The sequence below is a fragment of the Pongo pygmaeus genome, chromosome 19 (genome assembly GCF_028885625.2).
Source record: "Pongo pygmaeus isolate AG05252 chromosome 19, NHGRI_mPonPyg2-v2.0_pri, whole genome shotgun sequence".
Classification (NCBI taxonomy): domain Eukaryota; kingdom Metazoa; phylum Chordata; class Mammalia; order Primates; family Hominidae; genus Pongo; species Pongo pygmaeus.
In genome coordinates, this window is record NC_072392.2 from 80,380,204 (window position 1) to 80,401,836 (window position 21,633).

General features: G+C 37.6%; 1 protein-coding gene across 1 annotated transcript in view; it reads left to right on the forward strand.

Annotated features, from left to right (window-relative positions):
- The window catches only part of LOC129017919 (EF-hand calcium-binding domain-containing protein 3), a 535,384-nt gene that overhangs the window by 263,617 nt on the left and 250,134 nt on the right, over window positions 1-21,633 (forward strand). The window contains exons 47-48 of the mRNA XM_054458898.1: window positions 919-1,023; window positions 4,019-4,072. Coding sequence (XP_054314873.1) covers window positions 919-1,023; window positions 4,019-4,072 — 159 coding nt within the window. The remainder of the gene's footprint in view (window positions 1-918; window positions 1,024-4,018; window positions 4,073-21,633) is intronic.

A 21,633-nucleotide genomic window follows, 5' to 3' on the forward strand; every position in this document is an offset into this window, starting at 1 on the left:
TATTTCACAGTAGAGACATAAACTAAGTCTGAGAAGGTGTATCAGAATGAAATCTTATCTGGTTTGAAAGCTTTCAATGGTAAGATGGATGATGAGTTAACAAATCACTCTCAATTTACCTCTTTGTTGTCGTAGTTCCTAATCACTTGATAAGGAATCCTGCTACTCTCCAACATATGGATCCAACATAATTTACACTATTTCTTATCTTGGCAGAATGTCTATTTTTGTTTTATTTATATTGATCATATTTATACACATTTTGATACACTTTCCTAGAGAAGAGACTGAGTTTATTTTTAAAGGTTAATTGTAAAATGCAAGAGAATTGCCATTCAGTGATTGTGGTTAGCGTGGACAATGAATCTAGTTTGGGTTAAAAAGGTAAATGAGCCTACCTTTGGCTCAGAAGTAGTTATTAAAGTGTATCAAGCACTTTCTATGCTGACAGAGTTCTAGGTTTTTTCACATGTAACTTTATCCCCACAGAAACTCTGTGAAACAGGTAGGAACATCTTCATTTCATACAACAGAAAACTGGAAACCAAAGAAGTTAGGTTATTTGAATAAGTTCCTGTAGATAATAAATAGTAGAAAACAGTATTCAAACCCATGTATTCTTATTCCAACCATAGTAATTTTCTCATTTCACTAGAAATTCTTATTTTCATTATAAGAATAATACACTGGAAGCTAATTTTGTTCCCTTTGAAAATTTATGGTGAGTATGTTTATTCTTCTAAAAAGATTTAAGGGAACTGAGCTTAATTCTAACCATATTGAATCTCTGTGTAAACTTAAACAGGTTCCAGTGATCTTAAGTCTACCTGCAAAACAAAATCTTTAATGCATAAGCAAATATAAGGTGGAACATTTCAGCATTAGTGGGAATTTTCATATTTCTTTCTCTTTACTAAGGAGAGACAGTAGATATCAGAGACTTGGACAACGTACTAGGAAACATGGGGATTGAACTTACCAAAGAAGAACTTGGAGAGCTGACAAGAAACCTTCCAGTTGATGGTGACTCATTTTAGATATAAAAAAATTCTTCAGAAGTGGGTCGAGGGTTTATATATGAGTATTTCTAAAACCAGTTTAATTTTGTGATCATAAAAAATCTTGCAACATCTCAGAAAGATTCAGTTTCAGAGCAAGAACAAAGCCTGTCTTCATTTTCTAAATCCACATAGAATACAAAGCATTTGACTAGATTGATTCTAAGATTGTTTTTCACATCTGGGAATGTTCAGAAAGCCAAAGAAAAGAGTGGAAAAAGAAAGGACTGAAAGAAGGTTAATGTGTATTCTTTCCATATTTCCCATTCATTTTTGTATTCTGACTCAGCTCCCTAACATTGCTGAAACTTCTCTAAGGACACCATAAGTTGCCATTTGTCGATTGCATTAGACATTATTCATTCTGTTTCTTATTGGAGCTCTCTGCTGTCTTTGATATTGATGATAAATCTGACCTTGAAATTTTGTTCCCCTAGTTTCTGTGTCGTTACCACAATCTGGATTTTCTCATTCTGATTTTCATTTTACATCCTCTCTTTGGAAAATCTCACTCATATCTACGGTTTTACATATCACCTACATGCTGATGACTTTCAAATCTGTATTTTTACACAGACCTCTCCCCTGCACTGCAGACTGGTATATCTAAATGCCTGCTAGACATTTCTACTCAGATATTCCGTAGGAGACATCCTTTAACCTATTTGAAACTGAATTCATTTGTTCCCTGTCCAAGCTACCTTCTAGTCCTATATTCTCTGCCCCATTTGTTCTATCACTGTCTATTTAGTCACATAAGCTAGATACATGGGATTCATTTTTTATAACCACTTGTTTCCTATCACCTCCTATCTGGACTATCACTTTATCATGCCAGTTTTACCTCAAACTACCATACATAGATGATTGGATATATGACAAAGCAAGTATACTAAAATGTTAATAGTAGAATCTAGATGATAGGCCTGTTCATTGTACAGTTTTTTCAACTTTGCTGTATGTTTGCAAATTTACATAATAAAACATTGAAAAAATTCCATATATAAATCTGTTAACATCTCTTTGTTCCTTCTATCATTGTCATATTTCAGGTTCTTTCCTTCCTGGTTTCAGCTATTACAGTGGCTTCTACAAAATAGCCATCATAGTGATCTATATGAGATGCAAATCTGACCACATCATGACTCAATTTAAAAGTGTTTAGTGGCTTACAATCATGTGCTAAAAAATGTCTTAAGTCCATTGATATGGAAAACAAGTTCCTTCATGATTTGGATCCTGTTTACCTAATCTAGTATTTTACCCTCCAATAATATTGCACTTTTATTCCATTTTATATCATAGAATAAAATAACTTTATATCACTTGTATTTTACGTCATGCTTTTTATCATTTCCTTGCTTTGTTTATGATGTCTCCATTACTCAGAGGGCCTCTCCTTTCCCTTCATATGACTAACTCTTTCTCATTGCTTATCAGAATTGAAAGCCACGTTTTGTTTTGTTTTTTTCAGAAAGTTGTCTCTTAACTACCCAGACTATATTAGATACCTCTTTTCTGTATTTCCACAATAACTGTGCATACATTTTTCATTATATTTGCCACATTGTACTGTAATTGTGTATTTATGTTTATTTGCCTATCTTGTCAGTTTAATGTGAGCCTTAAAGTAGGGATGGGTATATTATTTATCTTCCAATACCTAGAAGAGTACTTGGCATATAAGTAGGCACTCCACAAATGTTAAATTAGAGATGGACAAATTACTGAGTAAATGAGAGAATGACATAATTAATAAGTGAATGAATAGATATTGACAAGATAATTCCTAAAGAAAATGAAGAACTGCTTTTGGTCAGGACACTAATATTTACACCTGGTATAATGTAATCATTTGCAGCAATTCTGAGTGACATGCTGTATCAAAGTCTGTTAGGAATAGACCAGAGATGAACATATGGTCTTTGTCACCAGAGACCTGTGGCATTATCAGAATTGAGGGTCTTCAGAGAATTAACTTGCATGGATGGTATTTTTCACCACGTTTATAAGAAAGCATAATAGCCCAGTAAGAACATATTCTTTACCGAGCCAGACTTTATGGTCCAGTGGTCAAGGGCCAGCTTACTAATATGGAATTAACTCTTGAAGACTATGTTTTATTGAATTGTTTCAAGTGTTGCTATGCAGGAAGAAGATAAACAAGTAGTGACACGTAGGGTGGGCTCTAGTTCCTCGACCTTGGCTTCAACCATAGCAGTTTATTATAGTCATCAATTTTTATATGTTTATCTCTCATACAACCTATACATTCATACATTAACATCCTCAAATTGTCCTTTGTATTGTGAATTCAAACTTGGGACCTTGGCTGAAATGACTGTATGGTAACATGGTCTGGCAGCTGGCATTTCAATTTGGTAGTTGCCATCTTTTTCTGGACAGCAATATTTCTCTTATTATTTTAATATATGATTGTGCATATACATCTGCATGCATACATACTTAAATTTTGCTTTTACTATATAAAAATAAAGAGGAAATGGAAGCTTAAATGCCGATATTAGTAATAAGCATAGTCCTCAAATATAATTATACATCTGAAATAGGCATGTAGAAAGAGTTAATTTCAACTTTGATTTATGTGTTTAAATTGGATAGGAAAAGAGCATATATGAAATTGTGGGGAAATAGTTTTAAATACTGTGCTTAAACAGTATAATACAATTAGCAATTATGTTTTAGCCTTCTTGGAATGGAAGTTCTTGTCTTGCTACATGTAAATCTATTATTCACTTTTTTCTTTGAGAACATATGGGGTTGTCTATTGTGCTGCACCATACTATTTTGTTTCTCAGAATTTAAAAAGTTAAAAAAATGACAAAAAAGAGTTATTCAATTAAAGTGAAGCTAAGTAATGATGTATAATAACAAACTTTAGCTGGTTTCTGGATTATTATTTAGAAATAATTTTTTCCTGAATTCACTTTATCTTACAGCTAAAGGGGAGACTGATTTGAAATCATTGATGGATACAGTGCAAGTTATTACAGGTTAGTAAGAAGTTACTATGAATTTAAGATCCTAATATTTTAAGCCATATTTTCTATGATAATTATTTTACTAAAGTTTGACATATATAATTATATTATATAATCATATGTGTCCAACTTCAGAATTATCACAAAATGAACATCTACACATACCCATTTAACTATAACCTGGATTGTGAAATAAAAGATTACCCATAACCCAGAAGACTCCTGATACCACTACATAGACTTTTCCTCCTTACTTTTTGGAGGCAATTACTATCCTGAATTCTAGGACCACAGATTTACTAGTTTTGTCTGTTTTTGAACTTTACATAAATGAAACTATACAATCTGTATTCTTCTATGTCTAATTTCTTTCACTCAACATTATGTCACATGCTATTCTCAGATTCATATTGTTGCATGCAGCAGTAGTTTGCTCATTTTCACTGCTATATAGTACAAAGACTAATAAACTGTAATCAAGTAGAAATCTGTAGGGAACCTATTTTGGTATGGGGAATGATTTTAATTAGTTTGTTGTGCTTGAATACATTGCTGTGTAATATTCCATTGTGTAAGTATACTATAATATATTTGTCAATTCTATTACTGAAGGACATTTCCAGTTTGGCCAATTACAAATGATATTTTTATACATGCCTTTTGGTGAACATATGTGCATGATTATGTGGCCATACATAGAAATTGGATTGCTTTGTTATAGAATTATGTATACTTTATTAGATATTGTCATTCAATTTTCCAAAGTAGTAGTACCATTTTACAATTCAACCAACAGTGTATGAGAGTTTTGCTTTATATCCTTGCCTGATACTTGATACTGTCTTTTCCATGTTAGCATGTATTACTATCCCACTGTGTTTATAATTTGCATTTCCCTAATGATGAATGATGTTGAGCACCTTTTTTACATATCTTAGTTATTTGGATAATCTCTTTTGTAAAGTTCCTCTTAATGTCTGTTACCTATTTGTCTGTTTGGATGTCTGTCTTTTACTTTTGATTTTTTAAACTTACTGTCTTTTACTTATTTTTTTAATATATTCTAGATACAAGTCCATTGTAGGTTATAAATTGCAAATATCTCACTATATGTATTAGATTTTTCACTTGAATTATACTTTTTACAGAAAAAAAGTTCCTATTTTTACATGTAGTCTAATCAGTCTTCTCTTTTATGGTAGAATATTCGGGAAGGGATAATCTGTGCAGCAAACCACCATGGCACATGTTTGCCTGAGTAACAAACTGGCACATGTACCCCTGAACTTAAAATAAAAGAAGAGAAATCCTTGCATACACCAAGCCCATGGAAATATTTTCTTATTTCACTTTTTAGGACCTTTGTTATTTTACTTTCACATTTAGATCTACAATCCGTGATGTAGGATAAGGGTGACAATTTGGTTTTTTTCTAAGTGGATATTCAGCACCATTTATTGAAAAGAATATAGTTTTCTCACTGCAGTGTAAGGCTATCTTATTCATAAATCAAAGACCATAAATGTGTTTGTATATCTGGACTATTTAATCTGTTACTTTATTGTTGTTGTTTGTGTGTCTTTGCACCAGTCTACCACTCTCTTAATATATTCAATGTATCTTATATCTGAAGTGCAAATCCTTCACATTTGTTTTACTTTTTTATGATTGCCCTGGCTATTCTTGGCCTTTTGTATTTTCATATACATTTCAATCAAACTTTAATCCACCCCTACGGCTGGGGTTTTTGTTGAATCTAGGTCATTTTTTTTTTTCAATTTATTAAACTTTAAGTTCTGGGATACATGTGCAGGTTTGTTACTTAGGTATACATGTGCCCTGCGCCCATCAACCCATCATCTAGGTTTTAAGCCCCGCATGCATTAGGTATTTGTCCTAATGCTCTCTTTCCCCTTACCCCCACCCCACAACAGGCCCCAGTGTATGATGTTCCCCTCCCTGTGTCCATGTGTTCTCACTGTTCAACTCCCACTTAGGAGTGAGAACATGCGGTGTTTGGCCTTTGTTTCTGTGTTAGTTTGCTGAGAATGCTGGTTTCCAGCTTCATCCGTGTCCCTGCAAAGGACATGAACTCATTCTTTTTTATAGCTGCATAGTATTCCATAGTGTATATGTGCCACATTTTCTTGATCGAGTCTATCATTGATGGGCGTATGGGTTGGTTCCAAGTCTTTGCTATTGTGAATGGCACTGTAATAAACATACATGTGGACGTGTCTTCATAGTAGAATGATTTATAATCCTCTGGGTATATACCCAGTAATGGGATTGCTGGGTCAAATGGTATTTCTGGTTCTAGATTGTTGAGGAAACACCACCCTGTCTTCCACAATAGCTGAACTAATTTACACTCCAACCAACAGTGTAAAAGCATTCCTGTTTCTCTACATCCTCTCCAGAATCTGTTGTTTGCTGACTTTTGAATGATCACCATTCTAGCTGGCATGAGATGGTATCTCACTGGGATTTTGATTTGCATTTCTCTAATGATCAGTGATGATGAGCTTTTTTTTCATGTTTGTTGGCTGCATAAATGTCTTCTTTTGAGAAGTATTTGTTCATGTCCTTTGTCAAATTTTTTCTTTTTTTTTTGAGATGGGGTCTTGCTCTGTCAACCAGGCTAGAGTGCAGTGGCGCAATCTCGGCTCACTGCAACCTCCGTCTCTCGGGTTCGAGTGATTCTCCTGCCTCAGCCTCCCAGGTAGCTGAGATTACAGGTGCCTGCCAGTGCACCCGGCTACCCTTGCCCAAATTTTGATGGAGTTGTTTATTTTTTTTATTGTAAATTTGTTTAAGTTCCTTGTAGATTCTGTATATTAGACTTTTGTCAGATGGATAGATTGCAAAAATTTTCTCCCATTCTGTAGGTTGCCTGTTCACTCTGATGATAGTTTCTTTAGCTGTACAGAAGCTCTTTAGTTTAATTAGATCCCATTTGTCAATTTTGGCTTTTGTTGCAATTGCTTTTTGTGTTTTAGTCATGAGGTCTTTGCCCATGCCTATGTCCTGAGTGGTATTGCCTATGTTTTCTTCAAGGGTTTTATGGTTTTTGGATTTACATTTAATTCTTTAATCCATCTTGAGTTAATTTTTCTATAAAGTGTAAGGAAGGGGTCCAGTTTCAGTTTTCTCCACATGACTAGCCAGTTTTCACAGCACAACTTATTAAACAGGGAATCCTTTTCCTATTGCTTGTTTTCATCAGGTTTGTCAAAGATCATTTGGTTGTAGATGTGTGGTGTTATTTCTGAGGCCTCTGTTCTGTTCCATTGGTCTATATATCTGTTTCGGTACAAGTACCATGCTGTTTTGGTTACTGTAGGCTTGTAGTATAGTTTGAAGTCAGGTAGCATGATGCCTTTAGCTTTGTTCTTTTTGCTTAGGATTGTCTTGGCTATATGGGCTCTTTTTCAGTTCCATATGAAATTTAAAATAGTTTTCTGTAGTTCTGTGAAGAAAAGCAACAGTAGCTTGTTGGGAATAGCATTGAATCTATAAATTACTTTGGGCAATATGGTCATTTTCACAATATTGGTTCTTCCTATCCATGAGCATGGAATGTTTTTCCATTTATTTATGTCCATTCTTATTTCCTTGAGCAGTGATTGGTAGTTCTCCTTGAAAAGGTCCTTCACGTCCCTTGTAAGTTGTATTCCTAGGTATTTTATTTTCTTTGTAGCAATTGTGAATGGGGGTTCACTCATGATTTGGCTCTCCATTATTGGTGTATAAGAATGCTTATGGGGGGAGGAGCCAAGATGGCCGAATAGGAACAGCTCCGGTCTACAGCTCCCAGCGTGAGCGACGCAGAAGACGGGTGATTTCTGCATTTCCATCTGAGGTACCAGGTTCATCTCACTAGGGAGTGCCAGACAGTGGGCGCAGGTCAGTGGGTGCGCACACCGTGCGCGAGCCAAAGAAAGGTGAGGCATTGCCTCACTCGGGAAGCGCAAGGGGTCAGGCAGTTCCCTTTCCTAGTCAAAGAAAGGGGTGACAGACGGCACCTGGAAAATCGGGTCACTCCCACCCAAATACTGCGCTTTTCCGACGGGCTTAAAAAATGACACACCAGGAGATTAATATCCTGCACCTGGCTCAAAGGGTCCTACGCCCACGGAGTCTCGCTGATTGCTAGCACAGCAGTCTGAGATCAAACTGCAAGGTGGCAGCGAGGCTGGGGGAGGGGCGCCTGCCATTGCCCAGGCGTGCTTAGGTAAACAAAGCAGCCAGGAAGCTCGAACTGGGTGGAGCCCACCACAGCTCAAGGAGGCCTGCCTGCCTCTGTAGGCTCCACCTCTGGGGGCAGGGCACAGACAAAAAGACAGCAGTAACCTCTGCAGACTTAAATGTCCCTGTCTGACAGCTTTGAAGAGAGCAGTGGTTCTCTCAGCACGCAGCTGGAGATCTGAGAACGGGCAGACTGCCTCCTCAAGTGCGTCCCTGACCCCTGACCCCCGAGCAGCCTAACTGGGAGGCACCCCCCAGCAGGGGCAGACTGACACCTCACACGGCCGGCAGCATACTCGAACAGACCTGCAGCTGAGGGTCCTGTCTGTTAGAAGGAAAACTAACAGAAAGGACATCCACACCAAAAACCCATCTGTACATCACCATCATCAAAGACCAAAAGTAGATAAAACCACAAAGATGGGGAAAAAACAGAGCAGAAAAACTGGAAACTCTAAAAAGCAGAGCACCTCTCCTTCTCCAAAGGAACGCAGTTCCTCACCTGCAACGGAACAAAGCTGGATGGAGAATGACTTTGACGAGCTGAGAGAAGAAGGCTTCAGACGATCAAATTACTCTGAGCTACGGGAGGATATTCAAACCAAAGGCAAAGAAGTTGAAAACTTTGAAGAAAATTTAGAAGAATGTATAACTAGAATAACCAATACAGAGAAGTGCTTAAAGGAGCTGATGGAGCTGAAAACCAAGGCTCGAGAACTATGTGAAGAATGCAGAAGCCTCAGAAGCCAATGCAATCAAATGGAAGAAAGGGTATCAGCAATGGAAGATGAAATGAATGAAATGAAGCAAGAAGGGAAGTTTAGAGAAAAAAGAATAAAAAGAAATGAGCAAAGCCTCCAAGAAATGTGGGACTATGTGAAAAGACCAAATCTACGTCTGATTGGTGTACCTGAAAGTGACGGGGAGAATGGAACCAAGTTGGAAAACACTCTGCAGGATATTATCCAGGAGAACTTCCCCAATCTAGCAAGGCAGGCCAACATTCAGATTCAGGAAATACAGAGAACGCCACAAAGATACTCCTCGAGAAGAGCACCTCCAAGACACATAATTGTCAGATTCACCAAAGTTGAAATGAAGGAAAAAATGTTAAAGGCAGCCAGAGAGAAAGGTCGGGTTACCCTCAAAGGGAAGCCCACCAGACTAACAGCGGATCTCTCGGCAGAAACCCTACAAGCCAGAAGAGAGTGGGGGCCAATATTCAACATTCTTAAAGAAAAGAATTTTCAACCCAGAATTTCATATCCAGCCAAACTAAGCTTCATAAGTGAAGGAGAAATAAAATACTTTACAGACAAGCAAATGCTGAGAGATTTTGTCACTACCAGGCCTGCCCTAAAAGAGCTCCTGAAGGAAGCGCTAAACATGGAAAGGCACAACCAGTACCAGCCGCTGCAAAATCATGCCAAAATGTAAAGACCATCGAGACTAGGAAGAGACTGCATCAACTAACGAACAAAATAGCCAGCTAACATCATAATGACAGGATCAAATTCACACATAACAATATTAACTTTAAATGTAAATGGACTAAATGCTCCAATTAAAAGACGCAGACTGGCAAATTGGATAAAGACTCAAGACCCATCAGTGTGCTGTATTCAGGAAACCCATCTCACATGCAGAGACACACATAGGCTCAAAATAAAAGGATGGAGGAAGATCTACCAAGCAAATGGAAAACAAAAAAAGGCAGGGGTTGCAATCCTAGTCTCTGATAAAACAGACTTTAAACCAACAAAGATCAAAAGAGACAAGGACATTACATAATGGTAAAGGGATCAATTCAACAAGAAGAGCTAACTATCCTACATATATATGCACCCAATACAGGAGCACCCAGATTCATGAAGCAAGTCCTGAGTGACCTACAAAGAGACTTCGACTCCCACACATTAATAATGGGAGACTTTCACACCCCACTGTCAACATTAGACAGATCAACAAGACAGAGTCAACAAGGATACCCAGGAATTGAACTCAGCTCTGCACCAAGTGGACCTAATAGACATCTACAGAACTCTTCACCCCAAATCAACAGAATATACATTTTTTTCAGCACCACGCCACACCTATTCCAAAATTGACCACATACTTGGAAGTAAACCTCTCCTCAGAAAATGTAAAAGAACAGAAATTATAACAAACTATCTCTCAGATCACAGTGCAATCAAACTAGAACTCAGGATTAAGAATCTCACTCAAAACCGCTCAACTACATGGCAACTGAACAACCTGCTCCTGCATGACTACTGGGTACATAACAAAATGAAGGCAGAAATAAAGATGTTCTTTGAAACCAACGAGAACAAAGACACAACATACCAGAATCTCTGAGATGGATTCAAAGCAGTGTGTAGAGGGAAATTTATAGCACTAAATGCCCACAAGAGAAAGCAGGAAAGATCCAAAATTGACACCCTAACATAACAATTAAAAGAACTAGAAAAGCGAGAGCAAACACATACAAAAGCTAGCAGAAGGCAAGAAATAACTAAAATCAGAGCAGAACTGAAGGAAATAGAGATACAAAAAACCCTTCAAAAAATTAATGAATCCAGGAGCTGGTTTTATGAAAGGATCAACAAAATTTACAGACCGCTAGCAAGATGAATAAAGAAAAAAAGAGAGAAGAATCAAATAGATGCAATAAAAAATGATAAAGAGGATATCACCACTGATCCCACAGAAATACAAACTACCATCAGAGAATACTACAAACACCTCTATGCAAATAAACTAGAAAATCTAGAAGAAATGGATAAATTCCTCGACACATACACTTTCCCAAGACTAAACCAGGAAGAAGTTGAATCTCTGAATAGATCAATAACAGGAGCTGAAATTGTGGCAATAATCAATAGTTTACCAACCAAAAAAAGTCCAGGACCAGATGGATTCACAGCCTAATTCTACCAGAGGTACAAGGAGGAACTGGTACCATTCCTTCTGAAACTATTCCAATCAATAGAAAAAGAGGGAATTCTACCTAACTCATTTTATGAGGCCAGCATCATCCTGATACCAAAGCCTGGCAGAGACACAACCAAAAAAGAGAATTTTAGACCAATATCCTTGATGAACATTGATGCACAAAACCTCAATAAAATACTGGCAAACTGAATCCAGCAGCACATCAAAAAGCTTATCCACCATGATCAAGTGGGCTTCATCCCTGGGATGCAAGGCTGGTTCAGTATACGCAAATCAATAAATGTAATCCAGCATATAAACAGAAACAAAGACAAAAACCACATGATTATCTCAATAGATGCAGAAAAGGCCTTTGACAAAATTCAGCAACCTTCATGCTAAAAACTCTCAATAAATTAGGTATTGATGGGACGTATCTCAAAATAATAAGAGCTATCTATGACAAACCCACAGCCAATATCATACTGAATGGGCAAAAACTGGAAGCATTCCCTTTGAAAACTGGCACAAGACAGGGATGCCCTCTCTCACCACTCCTATTCAACATAGTGTTGGAAGTTCTGGCCAGGGCAATTAGACAGGAGAAGGAAATAAAGGGTATTGAATTAGGAAAAGAGGAAGTCAAATTGTCCCTGTTTGCAGACGACATGATTGTATATCTAGAAAACCCCATTGTCTCAGCCCAAAATCTCCTTAACCTGATAAGCAACTTCAGCAAAGTCTCAGGATACAAAATCAATGTACAAAAATGACAAGTATTCTTATACACCAATAACAGACAAACAGAGAGCCAAATCATGAGTGAACTCCCATTCACAATTGCTTCAAAGAGAATAAAATACCTAGGAATCCAACTTACAAGGGATGTGAAGGACCTCTTCAAGGAGAACTACAAACCACTGCTCAAGGAAATAAAAGAGGATACAAACAAATGGAAGAACATTCCATGCTCATGGGTAGGAAGAATCAATATCATGAAAATGGCCATACTGCCCAAGGTAATTTACAGATTCAATGCCATCCCCATCAAGCTACCAATGACTTTCTTCACAGAATTGGAAAAAACTACTTTAAAGTTCATATGGAACAAAAAAAGAGCCCGCATCACCAAGTCAATCCTAAGCCAAAAGAACAAAGCTGGAGGCATCACACTACCTGACTTCAAATTATACTACAAGGCTACAGTAACCAAAACAGCATGGTACTGGTACCAAAACAGAGATATAGATCAATGGAACAGAACAGAGGCCTCAGAAATAACGCCACATATCTACAACTATCTGATCTTTGACCAACCTGAGAAAAACAAGCAATGGGGAAAGGATTCCCTATTTAATAAATGGTGCTGGGAAAACTGGCTAGCCATATGTAGAAAGCTGAAACTGGATCCCTTCCTTACACCTTATGCAAAAATCAATTCAAGATGGATTAAAGACTTAAACGTTAGACCTAAAACCATAAAAACCCTAGAAGAAAACCTAGGCATTACCATTCAGGACATAGGCATGGGCAAGGACTTCATGTCTAAAACACCAAAAGCAATGGCCACAAAAGCCAAAATTGACAAATGGGATCTAATTAAACTCAAGAGCTTCTGCACAGCAAAAGAAACTACCATCAGAGTGAACAGGCAACCTACAAAATGGGAGAAAATTTTCGCAACCTACTCATCTGACAAAGGGCTAATATCCAGAATCTACAATGAACTCCAACAAATTTACAAGAAAAAAACAAACAACCCCATCAAAAAGTGGGCGAAGGACATGAGCAGACACTTCTCAAAAGAAGACATTTATGCAGCCAAAAAACACAGGAAAAAATGCTCACCATCACTGGCCATCAGAGAAATGCAAATCAAAACCACAATGAGATACCATCTCACACCAGTTAGAATGGCGATCATTAAGAAGTCAGGAAACAACAGGTGCTGGAGAGGATGTGGAGAAATAGGAACACTTTTACACTGTTGGTGGGACTGTAAACTAGTTCAACCCTTGTGGAAGTCAGTGTGGCGATTCCTCAGGGATCTAGAACTAGAAATTCCATTTGACCCAGCCATCCCATTACTGGGTATATACCCAAAGGACTATAAATCATGCTGCTATGAAGACACATGCACAGGTATGTTTATTGTGGCACTATTCACAATAGCAAAGACTTGGAACCAACCCAAATGTCCAACAATGGTAGACTGGATTAAGAAAATGTGGCACATATACACCATGGAATACTATGCAGCCATAAAAAATGATGAGTTCATGTCCTTTGTAGGGACATGGATGAAATTGGAAATCATCATTCTCAGTAAACTATCACAAGAACAAAAAACCCAAACACCCCATATTCTCACTCATAGGTGGGAATTGAACAATGAGAACACATGGACACAGGAAGGGGAACATCACACTCTGGGGACTGTTGTGGGGTGGGGGGAGGGGGGAGGAATAGCATTGGGAGATATACCTAATGCTAGATGACGAGTTAGTGGGTGTAGCACAGCAGCATGGCAAATGTATACAGATGTAACTGACCTGCACATTGTGCACATGTACCCTAAAACCTAAAGTATAATAATCATAAATAAATAAATAAATAAATAAATAAAAACACAATTCACATTTTCCCTATGACAATAAAAATGTTTCTAACTGGGCTGCTTGGTTACAGCTTAAATGCAACATACATTGGTGGAGGACTTGTGACATTTTTAAGTTTATTGCACAGATGCTTAATTTGGGTTCTTTAAAAATCCTGTCATTTCATTTTTTTTGGTAGTTAGGATATTAAAATCTGCAAATAAGCGAAAAAAAAAAGAATGCTTATGATTTTTGCACATTGATTTTGAATCCTGAGACTTTGCTAAATTTACTTATCAGCTTAATGAGTTTTGGGGCTGAGACGATGGGGTTTTCTAAATATACAGTCATGTCATCAGCAAACAGAGACAATTTGACTTCCTCTCTTGGTATTTGAATACCCTTTATTTCTTTCTCTTGCCTGATTGCCCTGGCCAGAACTTCCAATACTATGTTGAATAGGAGTGGTGAGAGGGCATTCTTGTCTTGTGCCGGTTTTAAAAGGGAATGCTTCCAGCGTCTGCCCATTCACTATGATACTGGCTATGAGTTTGTCATAAATAGCTCTTATTATTTTGAGATATGTTCCATCAATACCTAGCTTATTGAGTGTTTTTAGCAAGAAGGTGTGTTGAATTTTATCAAAGGCCTTTTCTGAATCTGTTGAGATAATCACGTGTTTTTTTTGTCATTGGTTCTGTTTATGTGATGGATTACGTTTATCGATTTGTGTATGTTAAACCAGCTTTGAATCCCAGGAATGAAGCTGACTTGATCATGGTGGATAAGCTTTTTGATGTTCTGATGAATTCGGTTTGCCAGTATTTTATTGAGGATTTTCGCATAGATTGGCCTGAAATTTCCCTTTTTTGTTGTATCTCTGCCAGGTTTTGGTATCAGGATGATGCTGGCCTCATAAAGTGAGTTAGGGAGGAATCCGTGTTTTTCAATTGTTTGGAATAGTTTCAGTAGGAATGGTACCAGCTCCTCTTCATACCTCTGGTAGAATTTGGTTGCAAATTTATCTGGTCCTGGGCTTTTTTTTGTTGGTAGGCTATTAATTACTGCCTCAATTTCAGAACTTGTTATTGGTCTATTCAGGGATTTGACTTCTTCTTGATTTAGTCTTGGGAGGGTGTATGTGTCCAGGAATTTATCCATTTCTTCTACATTTTCTTTGTTTTATTTTTATTTTTTTATTATTATTATACTTTAAGTTTTAGGGTACGTGTGCACCATGTGCAGGTTAGTTACATATGTATTCATGTGCCATGCTGCTGTGCTGCACCCATTAACTCACCATTTAGCATTAGGTATATCTCCTAATGCTATCCCTCCCCACTCCCCCCACCCCACAACAGTCCCCAGAGTGTGATGTTCCCCTTCCTGTGTCCATGTGTTCTCATTGTTCAATTCCCACCCATGAGTGAGAATATGCAGTATTTGGTTTTTTGTCCTTGCGATAGTTTCCTGAGAATGATGATTTCCAATTTCATCCATGTCCCTACAAAGGACATGAACTCATCATTTTTTATGGCTGCATAGTATTCCATGGTGTATATGTGCCACATTTTCTTAATCCAGTCTATCATTGTTGGACATTCGGGTTGGTTCCAAGTCTTTGCTATTGTGAATAGTGCCACAATAAACATACGTGTGCATGTGTCTTTATAGCAGCATGATTTATAGTCTTTTGGGTATATACCCAGTAATGGGATGGCTGGGTCAAATGGTATTTCTAGTTCTAGATCCCTGAGGAATCTCCACACTGTCTTCCACAATGGTGGAACTAGTTTACACTCCCGCCAACAGTGTAAAAGTGTTCCTATTTCTCCACATCCTCTCCAGCACCTGTTGTTTCCTGACTTTTTAATGATTGCCATTCCTTTCTAGTTTATTTGCATAGCAGTGTTTATAGTATTCTCTGATGGTAGTTTGTATTTCTGTGGGGTCATTGGTGATATCCCCTTTATCATTTTTTATTGTGTCTATTTGATTCTTCTCTCTTTTCTTCTTTATTAGTCTGGCTAGTGGTCTATCTATTTTGTTAATCTTTTCAAAAAACCAGCTCCTGGATTCATTGATTTTTTTGAAGGGGTTTTCATGTCTCTATCTCCTTCAGTTCTGCTCTGATCTTAGTTATTTCTTATCTTCTGCTAGCTTTTGAATTTGTTTGCTCTTGGTTCTCTAATTCTTTTAATTGTGATGTTAGGGTGTCAATTTTAGATCTTTCCCAATTTCTGTTGTGGGCATTTAGTGCTATAAATTTCCCTCTACACACTGCTTTAGCTGTGTCCCAGAGATTCTGGTACTTTGTGTCTTTGTTCTCATTGGTTTCAGTGAACTTATTTATTTCTGCCTTCATTTTGTTATTCACTCAGTAGTCATTTAGGAGCAGGTTGTTCAGTTTCCATGTAGTTGTTTGATTTTGAGTGAGTTTCTTAATCTTGAGTTATAATTTGATTGCACTGTGGTCTGAGAGACTTGTTTGTTATGATTTCCATTCTTTTGCATTTGCTGAGGAGTGTTTTACTTCCAATTATATGATCAATTTTAGAATAAGTGTGATGTGGTGCTGAGAAGAATGCATATTCTGTTTATTTGGGGTGGAGAGTTCTGTAGATGTCTTTTAGGTCCACTTGGTCCAGAGATGAGTTGAAGTCCTATATATCCTTCTTAATTTTCTGTCTTTTTGATCTGTCTAATATCTACAGTGGGGTGTTAAAGTCTCCTACTGTTATTGTGTGGGAGTCTAAGTCTCTTTGTAGGTCTCAAAGAACTTGCTTTATGAATCTGGGTGCTCCTGTATTGGGTGCATATATATTTAGGATAGTTAGCTCTTCTTGTTGCATTGATCCCTTTCCCATTATATAATGCCCTTCTTTGTGGTTTTTTGATCTTTGTTGGTATAAAGTATGTTTATACTTTGTTGGTATAAAGTATGTTTCCATTTGCTTGGTAAACTCCTCCATCCCTTTATGTTGAGCTTATGTGTGTCTTTGCATGTGAGATGAGTCCCCTGAATATGGCACACTGACGGGTCTTGACTTTTTATCTAAAATGCCAGTCTGTGTCTTTTAATTGGGGTATTTAGCCCACTTACATTTAAGGTTAATATTGTTATGGGTGGATTTGATACTGTCATCATGATGCTAGCTGTTCAATTTGCAGATTAGTTGATACAGTTTCTTTATCGTGTCATGGGTCTTTATATTTTGGTATGTTTTTGCAGTAGGCGGTACTGGTTTTTCTTTTATTATTATTATTATTATTATTATTATTATTATTATTATACTTTAAGTTCTAGGGTACATGTGCACAATGTGCAGGTTTGTTATGTATGTATACATGTGCCATGTTGGTGTGCTGCACCCATTAACTCATCATTTACATTAGATGTATCTCCTAATGCTATCCATCTCCCCTCTCCCTACCCCATGACAGGCCCTGGTGTGTGATCTTCCCCGCCCCGTGTCCAAGTGTTCTCATTGTTCAATTCTCACCCATGAGTGAGAACATAGTGGCGTTTGGTTTTCTGTCCTTGAGATAGTTTGCTCAGAATGATGGTTTCCAGCTTCATCCATGTTGCTACAAAGGACATGAACTCATCTTTTTTTATGGCTGCATAGTATTCCATGGTGTATATGTGCCACATTTTCTTAATCCAGTCTATGATTGTTGGACATTTGGGTTGGTTCCAAGTCTTTGCTATTGTGAATAGTGCCGCAATACACATATGTGTGCATGTGTCTTCATACTAGCATGATATATAATCCTTTGGGTATATACCCAGTAATGGGATTGCTGGGTCAAATGTATTTCTAGTTCTAGATCCTTGAGGAATCGCCACACTGTCTTCCACAATGGTGGAACTAGTTTACACTCCCACCAACAGTGTAAAAGCATTCCTATTTCTCCATATCCTCTCCAGCACCTGTTGTTTCCTGACTTTTTAATGATTGCCATTCTAGCTGGTGTGAGATGGTATCTCATTGTGGTTTTGATTTGCATTTCTCTGATGACCAGTGATGATGAGCATTTTTTCACGTGTCTGTTGGCTGCATAAATGTCTTCTTTTGAAAAGCGTCTGTTCATATTCTTTGCCCACTTTTTGATGGTGTTGTTTGATTTTTTCTTGTAAATTTGTTTAAGTTCCTTGTAGATTCTGGATATTAGCCATTTGTCAGATGGGTAGATTGTAAAAATTTTCTCCCTTTCTGTAGGTTGCCTGTTCACTCTAGTGGTGGTTTCTTTTGCTGTGCAGAAGCTCTTTAGTTTAATTAGATCCCATTTGTCTATTTTGGCTTTTGTTGCCGTTGGTTTTGGTGTTTCAGTCATGAAGTCCTTGCCCATGCCTATGTCCTGAAAGTTATTGCCTAGGTTTTCTTATAGGATTTTTATGGTTTTAGGTCTAATATTTAAGTCTTTAATCCATCTTGAATTAATTTTTGTATAAGGTGTAAGGAAGAGATCCAGTTCAGCTTTCTACATATGGCTAGCCAGTTTTCCCAGCACCATTTATTAAATAGGGAATCCTTTCCTCATTTCTTGTTTTTGTCAGGTTGGTCAAAGATCAGATGGTTGTAGATGTGTGGTATTATTTCCGAGGGCTCTATTCTGTTCCATTGGTCTATATCTCTGTTTTGGTACCAGGACCATGCTGTTTTGGTTACTGTAGCCTTGTAGTATAGTTCGAAGTCACATAGCAGGATGCCTCCAGCTTTGTTCTTTTGGCTTAGAATTGTCTTGGCAATGCGGGCTCTTTTTTTGTTCCATATGAACTTTAAAGTAGTTTTTTCCAATTCTGTGAAGAAAGTCATTGGTGGTTTGATGGGGATGGCATTGAATCTGTAAATTACCTTGGGCAGTATGGCCATTTTCACGATATTGATTCTTCCTATCCATGAGCATGGAATTTTCTTCCATTTGTTTGTGTCCTCTTTTATTTTGTTGAGCAGTGGTTTGTAGTTCTCCTTGAAGAGGTCCTTCACGTCCCTTGTAGGTTGTATTCCTAGGTATTTTATTCTCTTTGAAGCAATTGTGAATGGGAGTTCACTCATGATTTGGCTCTCTGTTTGTCTGTTATTGGTGTATAAAGAATGCTTGTGATTTTTGCACTTTGATTTTGTATCCTGAGACTTGGCCAAAGTTGCTTATCAGCTTAAGGAGATTTGGGGCTGAGACGATGGGGTTTTCTAAATATACAATCATGTCATCTGCAAAGAGGGACAGTTTGACTTCGTCATTTCCTAATTGAACACCCTTTATTTCTTTCTCTTGCCTGATTGCCCTGGCCAGAACTTCCAACACTATGTTGAATAGGAGTGGTGAGAGAGGGCATCCCTGTCTTGTGCCAGTTTTCAAAGGGAGTGCTTCCAGTTTTTGCCCATTCAGTATGATATTGGCTGTGGGTTTGTGATGAATAGCTCTTATTATTTTGAGATATGTTCCATCAATACCTAATTTATTGAGAGTTTTTAGCCTGAAGGGCTGTTGAATTTGGTCAAAGGCCTTTTCTGCATCTGTTGAGATAATCATGTGGTTTTTGTCTTTGGTTCTGTTTATATGATGGATTATGTTGATTGATTTGCATATGTTGAACCAGCCTTGCATCCCAGGGATGAAGCTGACTTGATCATGGTGGATAAGCTTTTTGACGTGCTGCTGGATTCGGTTTGCCAGTATTTTATTGAGGATTTTCTCATTGATGTTCGTTAGGGATATTGGTCTAAAATTCTCTTTATTTGTTGTGTCTCTGCCAGGCTTTGGTATCAGGATGATGTTGGCCTCATAAAATGAATTAGGGAGAATTCCCTCTTTTTCTATTGATTGAAAGAATTTCAGAAGGAATGGTACCAGCTCCTCTTTGTACCTCTGGTAGAATTAGGCTGTGAATCCTTCTGGTCCTGGACTTTTTTTGGTTGGTAGGCTTTTAATTATTGCCTCAGTTTCAGAACCTGTTATTGGTCTATTCAGCAATTCAACTTCTTCCTAGTTTAGTCTTGGAAGGGTGTATGTGTTGAGGAATTTATCCATTTCTTCTAGATTTTCTAGTTTATTTGCGTAGAGGTGTTTATAGTATTCTCTGATCGTAGTTTGTATTTCTGTGGGGTCATTGGTGATATCGCCTTTATCATTTTTTATTGCATCTATTAGATTCTTCTCTCTTTTCTTCTTTATTACTGGTCTATCAGTTTTGTTGATCTTTTCAAAAAACCAGCTGCTGGATTCATTGATTTTTTGAAGGGATTTTTATCTCCTTCAGTTCTGCTCTGATCTTAGTTATTTCTTCCCTTCTGCTAGCTTTTGAATGTGTTTGCTCTTGCTTCTCTAGTTCTTTTAATTGCGATGTTAGGGTGTCAATTTTAGATCTTTCCTGCTTTCTCTTGTGGGTTTTAGCGCTATAAATTTCCCTCTACACACTGCTTTAAATGTGTCCCAGAGATTCTGGTATGTTGTGTCTTTGTTCTCATTGGTTTCAAAGAACATCTTTATTTCTGCCTTCACTTCGTTTTATACCCAGTAGTCATTCAGGAGCAGGCTGTTCAGTTTCCATATAGTTGAGCAGTTTTGAGTGAGTTTCTTAATCCTGAGTTCTAGTTTGATTGCACTGTGGTCTGAGAGACAGTTTGTTGTGATTTCTGTTCTTTTACATTTTCTGAGGAGTGCTTTACTTCCAACTATGTGATCAATTTTGGAATAATTGTGATGTTGTCCTGAGAAGAATGTATATTCTGTTGATTTGGTGTGGAGACTTCTGTAGATGTCTATTAGGTCCAGTTGGTGCAGAGCTGAGTTCAATTCCTGGATATCCTTGTTAACTTTCTGTCTTATTGATCTGTCTAAGGTTGACAGTGGGGTGTTAAAGTCTCCCATTGTTATTATGTGGGAGTCTAAGTCTCTTTTTAAGTCCCTCAGGACTTGCTTTATGAATCTGTGTGCTCCTGTATTGGGTGCATATATATTTAGAATAGTTAGCTCTTCTTGTTGTATTGATCCCTTTACCCTGTGTAATGGCCTTATTTGTCTCTTTTGATCTTTGTTGATTTGAAGTCTGTTTTAGCAGAGAGTAGGATTGTAACCCCTGCTTTTTTTTGTTTTCGATTTGCTTGGTAGATCTTCCTCCATCCCTTTATTTTGAGCCTATGTGTGTCTCTGCACATGAGATGTGTCTCCTGAATAGAGCACACTGTTGAGTCTTGACTCTTTATCCAATTTGCCAGTCTCTGTCTTTTAATTGGAGCATTTAGCCCATTTACATTTAAGGTTAATATTGTTATGTGTGCATTTGATCCTGTCATTATGATGTTAGCTGGTTATTTTGCTCATTAGTTGATGCAGTTTCTTCCTAGCATTGATGGTCTTTACAATTTGGCATGTTTTTGCAGTGGCTGGTACCAGTTGTTCCTTTCCATGTTTAGAGCTTCCTTCAGGAGCTCTTGTAAGGCAGGCCCTATGGTGACAAAATCTCTCAGCATTTGTTTGCTTGTAGAGAATTTTATTTCTCTTTCACTTATGAAGCTTAGTTTGGCTGGATATGAAATTGTGGGTTGAAAATTCTTTAACAATGTTGAATATTGGCCCCCACTCTCTTCTGGCTTGTAGAGTTTCTGCCAAGAGATCCGCTGTTAGTCTGATGGGTTTCCCTTTGTGGGTAACCCGACCTTTCTCTCTGGCTGCCCTTAACATTCTTTCCTTCATTTCAGTTTTGGTGAATCTGATAATTATGTGTATTGGGATTGCTCTTCTCGAGGAGTATCTTTGTGGTATTCTCTGTATTTCCTGAATTTGAAT